Here is a 13,594-nt window from a genome sequence, read left to right as displayed (position 1 = left end):
GCATTAAAAAGCTCTTCACATAACTACTTGTCTGGCTTTATTACAATTATTTCTCCCCTACACACTCCATCATTAAATTAAACTGTCCTGCTACTTACTGTTTCTCTCATACAACATTCCATTTCCCATCCCTGCACCTTTGCACTGGCTGTGCCCCAAGCCTGTAATGTTCTTCGTCATTACCTAGGCCTCTTAGCTTTTCTGGATTCCTTCAAGTCTTAGATTGAATTTTGCTTTCTATAGTACTCTTTGTTTAAAATTTTATCTTATTTTTCTGTAGTACATGTAGTGGTAGTGACTACCATCTGAGATTTCTTTAATCTATGCTGTATATTTCATAGCCATTTACATGTTCTTTCTCATTAGAATATGAGCTCGTGTTAAAGCAAATATTGCATTTGTCTTTATTTGTATCCTCAGCAAAGTGCCTTGAATATAGTAAAAGCTTGTTGACTAACTGAAGACATCTAAGATTCCTTCCAACTTTGATATTCTATACTTTTCATATTGCTCTGGTTATAGATCCATGTCCTAGTCATGTTCTCCCTTAGCAAAGAGAATGGCCTCCTTTTCTTTAGAAACAGAAATAAAAAAGAAGAGAATAGGTAGAGTCTTAGAAGCATTATGAACTATAGAGTTTAGCAGGGAGATGATGGTAGATGGCTTCTATTTTCCAAGTAAAATTGGAATCAAGGATTTCTACTGGGTGGGTAGGGGGGTAGAAAAAAAGTGAAGGGAAGGAGAAATTAAAGAAAAGAAAGTTTGTAATAGCCATTAAGAAGAATGGAATAGTGTCAATCAAAAAAGAATAAAAGTTTTCCTATACAACAGTGAGGACTTAATTGCAACTATGTAGCATGTAGTATGCTTTCCAAGGGAAAAATATAAATTGTTATCAATGACATGAAAAGCTGTTCAAGAAATGCACATCAGGACAATATTTAAGATACCATCTTGCACCTATTAAATTGGTTTAAAAACAGCAAAAAAAAAAAGAGATAAAACTCTGGTGTTGACAGGGCTACAGGAACATGGACACTTTCCCACATTGTTGATGGAACTCTAAACAAATGCAGTATTTTGGAGAACAAGCTGGCAATGTATAAATAGGAGTCACAAGACTGATGATCCTATTGCCAGGACTGTATTTTAAATATATTACTAGGAGAACAAAAAAGGACCCCAAAATGATCAAAGAAAGAGGAAAAGGATAGACATATACAAAAATATTTATAGCAGCTTCTTTTTGTGGTGGCAAATAACTAGAAAATAAGGGAGTGCCCATCAGATGGAGAATAGCTGAATAACTTATGTTACAGTATAATGGAATACTATTGTTTTGTAAGAAATTATGAAAGGGATGGTTTCAGAGAAACTTGGGAAGACTTGGATGAAATGATACAGAGTGAAGTAAGCAAAATAAGGATAATGATTCATTCAAAAACAAAATTTTAAAGACAAACAACTTTAAAAGACATCAGAATTCTGACTTATGCAGTAATAAACCACAATTCCAGAATCTCATGATGACACATGCTACTTACTGCCTGACACAGAGATGATGGACTCAGGGTGTAGACTGAGACACATTTTTCTGGACATGACCAATATGGAAATTTATATTGCTTGGTTATGCTTATTTGTTACAAAGGTTTTGCATTTCTTTTCTTTTTTATCAAAAGGAAGAAATAGATTTTGTTCATTTTTTAAAAATATATATTTTAATAGAACAAAATACAGTCACCTCTGAAAAAATCATGTTCCAGTCATATCTGACTCTTCATGACCCCTTTTTAGGGTTTTTTTTGGTTTGGAATGGTTTGCCATTTCCTTCTCCAGTTCATTTTATAGATGAGGAACTGAAGCAAACACGGTTTAGTAACTTGCCCAGGGTCACACAGCTAGTGTCTGAGACCAAATCTCAACCCAGGAAGAGGAATCCCCATGACTTCAGGCCCAACAATCTATCTACTATACCACCTACCTACCCTAAGAAAAATTATTACTAACTTTTGTTGTTCAAGCATGTCTGACTCCGTGACCCCATTTGGGGTTTTCTTGGCAAAGACACGGGAGTGGTTTGCCATTTCCTTCTCCCGCTCATTTTACAGAGGAGGAATCTGAAGCAAACAGGGTTTAGTAACTTGCCCAGGGTCACACTAGCTAGTAAGTGTCTAGATCAGGGTTTTTGTTTTTGTTTTGTCTTTGTTTTTTTGCGGGAAATGTGGTTTAAGGACTTGCCTAGGGTCAAACAGCTAGTAAGTGTCAAGTGTCTGACTCCAGATTTGAACTCAGGTCCTTCTGAATCCAGGGCTGGTGCTTTATCCACTGTACCACCTAGCTGCCCCCTGAGATCAGTTTTGAACTCAGGTCCTCCTGACTCCAGGCCTGGCACTCTATCTACTTTGCCACTTAGCTGCCCCTAAAATACATATAGTTACTTTATTTATAATAATTAAAATGGGGGAAATATCTAATGATTGGGGAATCACTGAATAAATTATGGTACAACCATATAATAGAAAACTATGACACTATATAAGGAGGGACACATATGAAAAATCCAAAGAGATATACAAAGAATCATGTGAAAACAGTGCCTTAGGAGAGGCAGCATGATACAAGGGAAAGTTCATTGACTCCAGAGTTAGAGGACTTGAGTTCAAATCCCATCTCTGATAAAGGGGCTGGACCAGATGGCCTTAGAGGTTACTTCTAGATCAATGATTCTATGGTCTATATAGTGATGCACAATAAGGACAATATACACTATGTTGTTAAAAGACAAAAGGCAATAGAGTATGTTAGCAAACAGATGGTACAGGAATGATAGTAATAAAAGCTGACATTCATTTATTGCTTTAAGATTTGCAAAGATTTTACATGCATTGCCTCACTTTATACATAGACCAAATGTATTTGTATTTTGTTAAACATATGCTATTTTTAATCAAAATGTCAATATTTCACATTTTAGTGTTTTATTTGGACACTTGCCCTATATTTAGTTTGACTGCCAGGATTTGTTATGGATGTTAAGTATATAATAACTCAATAAGAAAGGTATCATCAGGGGCATCATGTATGACTAGAAAAGTACATAGGCTGGTCCTAGGCCAAGCATTAGGTATAAGAGATAGACATCATAAGTACCTCACTGGTATCTATGAAATAGTAAATGATGTCAAGGGTCCAGCATGTTGGGTGGATCCACTATGGAGGATTTTATGGAAAGTCATAGACAAGAATCACATTGGACAAAAAGGTATGGAGGGGAACTCATACATTGCTCACATCCCAAATCCATTGACCTATCAAAGAAGTGAATATAGAATCTGTATGTCAGCTCTTTGAGGGAGTAGACCATGTCATATCCATGTTTGGACACAAGCCCCACTAGCACAGTACCTAGTTGCTAGCTAGGGCTAGTAGTTAGTGCAGGGCTTTGTGTATTTTAGGTATTCAATAAATACCTGCTGAATAAGTAAACAAGTGAATGAAGGAGTGATTCTAACATTCAAACTCCACAAAATGCTGTACTTTTATATAAATTTAGCAAAGTCTAGGAAACAAATCAATGTTCATGGGTTGATGAAATTTCTTGACATTTCTCACTTGGGTCCAGCCCAAAAATTTTTCACTGCAAACTTAATGAACTTACAATTTGGCCAACACTTTGTTTTAGCAGGTGTTAATTTTTAGTGCTGCCCAGACACTTCTCTTGCAGTTGACCACTTTATGAACAAAATGATAACTGGCCATTAGAAATGAAGTCCCAGTCCTCCCATAACATTTGAACCATGTCATGCATGCCTTTTAAGACAGTTGGGCAATGGTGTGTGTGTGTGGGGGAAGGGTTGAGATAGATGGGCAAAGGGAAGTTTCTTGCCTCTATTTCGACCATGATGTCCACTTTCCCTTTGCACTGAAAGTAGCTCATTTCATATTCTTATATTGGCTTTCATTTCAGGAATTTATCTTCTGGATTTAATCTACATCGATTCTGCATACCCAGCTTCAGGAAGCATCATGGAAAATGAACAAAGATCCAATCAGATGAACAATATTCTGCGAATAATAGCTGATTTACAAGTCTCCTGCAGCTATGGTTAGTAATTTCATATTATCAAAACAGTAGCCTCTTTTCTCCAGAACAATCAAGTAAAAAGTTTGTACTAAAGGGCCTTCCCCACCAGAAATCTTTATATTCCACCATCACCATTTTCTTCTTCTTCATCATCATAATCATTATTATCATTATCATCATCACTACTCATATTTCTATAGATCTCTAAGGTTTACAAAGACTTTCCTTACAATAACCCTGTGGGTGGGGAGTACCCCCATTTTACAGATGTGAGAATTGAGGCACTAGGATCATATACATAATAAACGGCAGAGCTGGGATTTGAACTCAGGCAGGTCTCCTGAATCCAAGTCAAACAGACGTCTCTCCACATTTCCCCACCCAATATAAATCTTTATTTTAATAATGGAAACAGATGCTGTAGGAATTCATAGGAAAGCCAAGAAGAAGTCACTGCTGCCAGTTTTACTCCTCTGCTTCCTTCCATGGTTATATCCATGACATCATAGAACATAAAGACATTGCAGTTTAGTGGAAAGAGAACTAGATTTGGAGACAGAAAAGGCCAGATTGGAATCTTGGCTCACCATGTGCTAAGGACATGACCTTTTGTTCTCCAAGCCTCCATTTCCTTACCTGAAAGTGAGGGACTTGGCTATATGATTACTAAAGTCTAACCCAGAGGTGAAGTATGTGGGGAAGTGATAATCTTCCAAATAGCAAACTTGATTCGCCTTCTCCCTTTCTCCCTTCTCCCTTCACCATAGCAACCACTAGTGAATTGCTTGGGCCCAAGCTTAGTGAATGTTTGAACCAGTGTAATCCATTTCCCCAATATCCCAGATGTTACTCTCTTAAGATTGGATATCTTGTTCTGGAGAATTGTAGTTTGACACAAAGTTATATAAGGATAAGTATCTAAAAGTAAAGAACGAAGGGAAAAGATTTGATTAAGCATATAAGGAGCCATCCTGGGATCTCCAAACTTAATATGGGATTAGAGAACCAAAGTAACCCATATGTGGAATGTGGCTTGTGGAAATTGGCAAGGAAGGCACCAGTTCTGCGTCCTTCACCTGGTCATTTCATCTGGAGTATGTGGTTAGCTCTGGGTGCCACATTTTTAGAATGGGCATTGACAAACTTGAAGTAATCCAGAGGGTGGTGAAAGGACCAGAAACCTTGCCATAGGTAAACTGCTTAAAACTGGTTAGTTAGTCTGGAGGAAAGACTTAGAAGAGACATGATGTCTTTCTTCAGATTCTGAAGGACTGTAATGGTGAAGATTAGAACTTGTTCTGCTTGATTCAAAAGAAAACAGGTCTTTGAGTGGAAATTGTGGAAAGGCAGATTTCCATCCATTATAATTCGTAGGAGAGCCTTCCTAACAATTAGAGTACTCCAAAAGTAGACTGAAATGCCCCAAGGGTAGGGGGAGTTCCCTATTACTGAAGGACTTCAAGTGAAAGCTAGATGAATACTTTTCTGGGATTTTACAGAGGGGATTTCCACTCAAGAAGTAATGAGACTCTTTTCCCTCTGAGATCCCTTATGCCTTTAAGAGTCTGATTCCATGATCACTTTAGTGCAAGAGAAACCTAGCCTTTGTTTTCCTTCAAGAAACTTACTCATAGCTTCTTTTCCTGTGTAACTTTCCTATTTTAAAAACTTATTAATAAGAATCCTACCTTTTTTATAAATGGAATATGCAAAGTCTCATGGGATCATAGATGTCAGAGGCTGGAAGGGCCCCTGGAACATTAGAGGGTAATAATATGGAATATACAGGGCTAGAGTTAGGGCTTTAAAACAGAGAATTTTCGAACTACAAAAACAGAGAATGTCAGAGCCAGAAGGGACAGGATTGCAGTCCCAGCATTTCGGAATTAAAATGGTTTTCAAAGATCATCTAGTCTAAACCTCTGCCTGCAACGGGGAATCCCCTAAATACTTTCGGCTGCCGACAACATGATATATTCCTAGCAAAATCCAACAATTGTAGAACTGATTTGGATTTATAGAACAACTTTGCTGCTAAGGCCTAATAACCTCTTTATTTGGTTTATTTGCTTTTAGTTAGTGCCAGAACTTTTTGAAGAATCTTTAATTTTAAGAAATCAATTAAGAGGGGCAGCTAGGTGGCACAAGGAACAGCTAGGTGGCGCAGTGGATAGAGCACCAGCCCTGGATTCAGGAGGACCTGAGTTCAAATGCAGCCTCAAACACTTGAAATTTACTAGCTGTGGGACCCTGGGCAAGTCACTTAACCCCAATTGCCTCACCGAAAAAAAATCAATAAGGGATGTGAGCTTTTAACGTGATTGGGGGGAAAGGCATGGAGGTTGAGCTAGGCAGGGGTATAGTAGTATACAGCTCTCTGGGAAAAAAAAAAACTCTACACACAACACACTTTAAGTTGGATATGTAATTATTAATCTTTTCTACATCCCTTTCTTAGGTCTAGTCCATCAATAAAGTAATAAATCAAGCCTGATTTGGAGAATTTATCTGTTTCCAAGATGGAAATGCTCACACTGAAAATTAACAATCAGTATCCTGAGCTTGTTCAGACTGCCTCCTGATAGCACACTCCTAATAGGGGGCCCCAGCCGATGCTTTCATTAGCAGAAGGAACTCTTGATGGGGAAACTCCCCTTCCCAATGCTGATTGACACCTGCTCTGTAATTTAGCTTCAGGAAGTTACCTGACTCTAACACTGGAAAATTCTGGGTGCAAGTAGAAGCTTAGCAAATGAGAAATATAATGTTTTGTATGGTGTTTTAAGTCTAATGGGAAAGGCTCTGAGAGAAGCCTGCAACAGGGTGGGGGAGGTGCTAGACTATACGATAAACAGAGTAGTGATTCCTTCCTATGAAGTCCATCATATCAGGACAGTTAAGCCTAAGTTATGCAGCTCATGTTTATTCTTAAATTCAGAGGATCACTATGCTTGCCTGAAAAATAGATTCAGTACAGCCTGTGCCATCAAGAAAAAACAAAACCCTCAATCCTTTGAGGCAAATGTTCTAAACAACAGCATTTGCAAAGCCAGAACTTTGGGGTCAAGTTGTATTTTATTTAAAAAAAATAAACAAATAGTTCAATATGAAGTTGCTGTTGAGATCTCTAAAAATAATACTTTATATCTGGTAGCAAAGCATTTTTATACCCATTGTCTATTTGATCCTCTCTTGACAACCCTGTGAAATAGCTATTTCAAATCCCATTGGTCCCATTTGACAGAGTAGGGGAATAGGGAAAGGAACAGCCTACTATGTGCTAGATACTGTGCTAAGTGTTTTACAAATATCATAATAACCCTGGAAGGCACTATTATTAGCCACATTTTACAGATGATAAAACTGAGGCAAACAGAAGTTAAGTGACTTGCCCAGGGTCACATAACTAGTAAGTATCTGAGGCCAGATTTGAACTTACATCTTTGGGGGGGGGCAATGAGGGTTAAGTGACTTGCCCAGGGTCACACAGCTTAGTGTCAAATGTCTGAGGTCAGATTTGAACTCAAGTCTTCCTGAATCCAGGGCCGGTGCTTTATCCACTGCACCACCTAGCTGCCCTCTGAACTTACATCTTTACTGACTATAGGCTCCACATTCTAGCCACTGTGTCAAACTGAAGCTCAGAACTAAGACGATTTTCATATAGCTAATAATTAGTGGGACTGAACACACATCTCCTAAATCAGTCCATAAATATTTATAATATGCCTATTACTCTTAGTATGTGCCAGCCATTACTATATAAGTGCCAGGGATACAAAGAAAAACCAAAGACAGTTCCTATCCTCGAGGAGTCCAAGTCTAACATCCTTTCCAGTGCAATATCCTGCCCTTTGCCCAAGGCTATAGTCCCTGGCTTAGACAAATTTCAATGTTAATTGCAAAGGTGTCTCTGTTCAGTCATTTCAGTTGTGTCCAACTCTTCATGATCCCATTTTGGGGGTTTTCTTGGCAAGGGTACTAGAGTGATTTTCCATTTTCTCCTTCAGTTCATTTTACAGATGAGAAACTAAGGCAAACAGGGTAAAGTGACTCTCCCAGGGTCATACGGCCAGTAAGTGTCTGAGGCCGGATTTGAACTTACAAAGAGGATTCAAGGCCCAGTGCTCTATCCACTGTGCCAGCTAGCTCCCCTAAAGGTGTTTTTACTAGCTAATAAGTAGCAAAAAAAATTTGACCTATTGGGGGTTTTTCTTCATATGATTATAACTTATTTTTGGAAAGTTATAAGTCATTGGCTTTTTTATTTGATAATTAATTAAAGAATACTTTTCATATATCCCAATCAATAGTGCCCCCTAAATGTTCTTTCCTGTGTCTCAGAAATCAAATATGAGTGAATCTATATCACTTAGGGAGACTTGGGGCTCAGTCTCTCTCCAGACCTCCTTTCAAGGACATATCCCCAAAGATGAGGGACCTGTGCATACAGTTCATAAGTATGGCAAAAAATATGGCCAGGCAAGTAGCAGGTCATGTGAAAAAGGGATGGAGGTCTTAGTCAACTGTAAGATAATACTAATAATAATAGCTAGTATTTACATAGCACCTACTGTGTGCCAAGCATTGTGCTAAGCCTTTCATTTGATCCTCACAACTATGTAAGATAGGTACTGTTCTTATCCCTTTTTTACAAGTAAAAATATAAAGGTATAAAATGACTTGTCCAAGGTAGCACAACTAGTGTGTGTCTGAAGCAAGATTTCAACTGAGGTCTTCGTAACTCCAAACCCTCTCTCTACCAAACTCTACTGCTTTCTCTCTACTAAACCACCTAGTTGTCTGACAATATACAATCAACATAAGTTAACAGTGTGATATGGCAATTAAACAATATGAAGTCATTTTAATCTGCTATAATGGAAGCCAAGTGTTTGCATACCACTCCAAATATCCTGGATGGGCATATGCCATTACAGCCACCACCACCACCACTACCACCCCACCCCCCACACCATCACCACCATCACCCAGGTAACATGGTCAATTCTTTGCATTATATTTTAGGAAGGGCCTGGATGAGCTGGAGCTTATCCAGAAGAGGTGACCTAGTCAAGGAGAGAACTAGAGCCCAGATCAGATGGAAGACCTAGAGGACCAGGCTGAAAACTCAAGTTCTGCCACCTGTGAGACCTTGAGCAAGTTATCTACCCTATTTAAGCTTCAGCTTCCTCACCCATAAAAATTAGACAGAGGAATAAATGACTAATCAAGTCTCTTCTAGTTAAATCTAATGATCCTATGAACTGAGAAGTTTTAGCCTGAGTTAGAGGAAATGGAAATGAGAATGGTATGGTGCAGTGGTATCAAACTCAAATAAAAATGGATCCCTGTTTGCCACATGGTGACTTAGAAAACCACATATCAACATCATTTATGTCATATTGTATTTTTGTTTATTTTGTTAAATGTTTTCAAATTACATTTTAATCTGATTCAGCCTTAGGGAAGTGGTCTTGAGTTTGACATCTCTGGCATAGTGGATAGAGAAGTGGCCTTGAAAACTAGAAGACCTGGGTTCAAGTCCAAGATCTGACACATACTGGCAGTACGATCCTCAGAGCAAGTCACTTACCTTCTTTGTATTCTAGGCAACTGTCTGAGATTATATCTTTTTAAAAAAAAATACTGGGTAATCATTTACAATTTAATTTTTTTAATTCATAAACTTTTATCTCTTTCACCTACCCAATTCTGCTACCATTTGAAAAAGACGAAAATAAAACTCCTGTAATGAATATCCAATCTAAGACTGTAGATTGTAGAGAAGATGCTGACCTACATTGGAAGAGGGGGCTTCCTTGCCCAGGCATTTACTTTAACACTGAAATGACCCATCTAGTCACCATTAACTAAAGGAAAGTTTAGGGACAATAATCATATCGTCACTGTCTTTAAGTATTTGAATCTTCTTATATGGAAGAAGGATCAGAGTCACTATTCCAGGTTCAAGAGAAGAGAATTGTGGGCAATGATATAGAGATACAGATTTCAATTTCATTAAGGAAAAACTTCCCAGCAATAAAATGTCTAAATGTGATCTAACACTATCTCCATCACTGGGGATCTTCAAGCAGGCTGGATAACCATTTGCCAGGGATAGTGGAGCAGGGATCCCTGTTTTGGTATGAATTGGATTACAATTGTAAGGGACTCTGAGATCCCTTACAACTCTAAAATTCTTTTATCTGTAAACTGCTGCTGGAGCCCTGGTCTTAACTGCACTGGCAACATTCAGGGCACCACAGTAAGATTAATTCATAGATAGAAAAATCTCCTGATCCTTCTGTGGTTGACCCATTGGTAGGTGAGTTCTGACCTCTTGTTCCTATTGAAAAATCTGGAGCTTGATTCACCCAGAGCTCAGAGCTCTATATCCCATCTGCAATCTATTATATAGATAAGGAATACCAGTTGCTTCAGGATGGGGTGACTGTGTCCAGTGGAATCAGCCCTATAGGGGAGAAATTTTAGGCTAATGAGAGATACCCTTTCCCTAAAATGCGGGTTTTGCACAGCTCTCCTTTTGATACCAAAGATGCCAAAAAATGGAGGGGAAGAGAGCTAAAGAAATGCTTACAGGTAAACACCTAAAGCTGCTACCTCAGACAACAAAGCTGCAAATGAACTCTTCATCTCTCATCTTCCACCTCTCCTATCCACCTGCCATATTTTCTGGTTTTGGTGATGGCATTCCAACCTCCCAAACATTACATCAAGACCTCAGAATCATTTTTTACTCTTTCTTCTCCTTCCTTCCACCCTAATCAATCAATTGCCAAATGCTGTTGTCTCTATCTCTGAAATATCTACTGCATCCATCCTCTATTCCCCCCTCCCAATGCTACCACACTAATTCAAGTCTTCATCCTTTCTTCCTGCAGTAGTACAAGAACCTCCTAATTGGACTTCATGCCTCTACTCTCTCCTCTCTATAATCTGTCCTCCACACTACTTCCAGAGTAATCTTCCTATTGTTCCGTATATGTTTCTCTTCTCCTCAGAAACCTTAAGGGTTTCCCCATTCTCTAACCAATAAAGTTTAAATTTCTAATCCTGGTATTTAATGTCCTTCACAATCTGGCTCAAACCAACTTTATCCCATGTCACCTCCCTGATTGTTCTGTACGTATAAGACTAGGAAGACAGACTAGAGGAAATAGGCTGGAGGTATGAAGTCCAATTAGGAGCAACCAAATGTATTATTCTGCATCTTTCATTATAATTCTACCCTTTTCCCTCTCCATGCCATATTTGCCACCACCATTACTAGCCCCACTCACCACCTAAACTATGAATCTTTTCGAGTCATTCCCTTCCTCCAAGCCCCAAATTAGATGCTACCTCCACATGAAACCAACCTTCCTCCCTAACCTCCACCCTCCCATACGAAAGTAGTCTCTCCTCCAATTTCTGATAGGACTTTGCCTGCCCCTTTTCTTTGCACTTATCTCACTCTCCCATGTGTTATAATAACTTTTATATATGTTCTTCACTCAATTAGATAATCTCCATGAGGACAGGGACCATGTCATTCTTTTTTCTTTGTATCTCTACAGCAGCTTTCATAGAGCCTTGTTCACAATAGACACTTAATACATGCTTGAGGAATTTGAAATGAGTGAGTTTTTTTCTGATTTTTACAGATCACCTCATAACATTACCACATGTACAAAAGTATTTGAAGTCTGTTCGCTATATTGAGGAGCTTCAGAAGTTTGTTGAAGATGACAATTACAAGTAAGTCAAACTATGATAGGAAATGGCCAGTCTGGATCTTTGTGTCAGGATGGTGACTACCCAGGGTTTGAGAGACTCCACTGAAATCTAAAACTGTCCCTCAGTTCTTGCTCTGGGGTAATTTTGAGCCGCAAATGAGCAACCATGTTAATGGCCTAGCAGGTCTGAAAAGATGGAAAGCAGACATTATTTGGTTGATCTTGTCATCAAATAATTTTTTTTCATGATTTGAGATTTGAGGTGGGTGGGGAGAGTTTACTATACCGATCTCATTGGATGATATTTCTAAGGTTTAGAGACTCACTTAAAAATTTCTAAGTCGGTAACATACCTTAGGACATCTCATTAGTGACAGACATCTTGGTTTGTTTCACTGAATGGCATGACTCAAGATGTCTATCTTGAGTATTGGGGACACAGAGTTGAGGATATCCCATTGGGTGACACCTTGTAATTTCTCATTGAGTGACATGGTTTGAGATATACCCAAGGCTAAGATGCCTTGGATCATCCAATACAATAAAACTACACATTTATTCTATTTTATATCTTAGGTTGTCTCATTGTTTGACATGCCTCAAGTCCTTTCATTGATTGACACAGTACAAGATGTCTCACTGGGTAACAAACCTTAGTTTGTCTCATCTTGTGATATGTCTTGGGTCTTCTCACTGCTTGAGATATTTTGAGATGTCTCAATGGAAGACACTTCAAGGGGTCTCTGTTGTCTAGAATTTACAACGATAGGATTGCTAACCTAGTGAACTATATATGGTTTTGTGTGTGTGTGTGTGTGTGTGTGTGTGTGTGTGTGTGTTTTTGCAGGGCAATGAGGGTTAAGTGACTTGTCCATGGTCACACAGCTAGTGATGTGTCAAGTGTCTGAGACTGGATTTGAACTCAGGTCCCCCTGAATCCAAGGCCAGTGCTTTATCCACTGTGCCACCTAGCTGCCCCAAACTGTATGTGTTTTGATGAAGCATTTGAAGTAGTACATAATAAGGGGGGAGGTTAAGATAATAAAGAGAAGTAATTAAGGAAAGAAAAGGAAAGCAGGATAGGAGTGAGATCAGAAAAGAAATAAAAGAAAGGGGAAAGGAGCCAGATAAACAGCAAGGGGGGGAAGGTGGCTCTTCTCAATTCAATCTTGCTTAGCTCCATGAAAGGAAACAGAGCTCTCACTGATTTTACGTGTGTTTGAGAAGTACTGGAACCACAGAGTTTCAGAGCTGGGACTATCCTTAGAGCAAGGAAAATCTCTTGCCCACTACACAAATCCCTCCTATAAAATACTTAATAGTTTCTATTTAGACACTTGAAATGATGGGGAACTCATTACCTTAGAGGTCAGCTCATTCCACTGATGTGTAGCTCTAATTGTTAGGCTGTTGTGTAGTATAATGAGAAGCAGCATAATATAGTGGAAAGAGTCCTGGATTTAAAGGCAGGAATTTGAACACCTGGGTTCAAATTCCAGCTTTGACATTTGCTAGTTGTTTAAGCCTGGGCAAGTCACTTATCTTCTCTGAGCCTCAGTTTCTTTACCTGTTAAATGGGGACAATGATATTTGTAATACTTACCTCACAGGATTTTAAGGTCAGGGCTTTGCAAACAGCAAAGTACTTTACATGAGTTGTTAATAAGGAATCTGCCCCCTATGTAATTTTCCTTGTGTGAAAAACACACACACACACCACACACACACACACACACACACACACATGCTTCTTGCTTTCAGCATTCAC

General features: G+C 38.8%; 1 protein-coding gene across 2 annotated transcripts in view; it reads left to right on the top strand.

Moving 5' to 3' along the window:
• Window positions 1-13,594, top strand: part of RALGPS1 (Ral GEF with PH domain and SH3 binding motif 1) — a 632,069-nt gene that overhangs the window by 465,594 nt on the left and 152,881 nt on the right. For both annotated transcript variants that reach the window (XM_043981906.1, XM_043981905.1), the window contains exons 10-11: window positions 3,971-4,108; window positions 11,755-11,848. In XM_043981906.1, coding sequence (XP_043837841.1) covers window positions 3,971-4,108; window positions 11,755-11,848 — 232 coding nt within the window. The remainder of the gene's footprint in view (window positions 1-3,970; window positions 4,109-11,754; window positions 11,849-13,594) is intronic.

Source organism: Dromiciops gliroides, chromosome 2 (genome assembly GCF_019393635.1).
Source record: "Dromiciops gliroides isolate mDroGli1 chromosome 2, mDroGli1.pri, whole genome shotgun sequence".
NCBI classification, from domain to species: Eukaryota; Metazoa; Chordata; class Mammalia; order Microbiotheria; family Microbiotheriidae; genus Dromiciops; species Dromiciops gliroides.
Note: the sequence above shows the minus strand (reverse complement) of the source record. Positions and strands in the feature narration are given on the sequence as shown.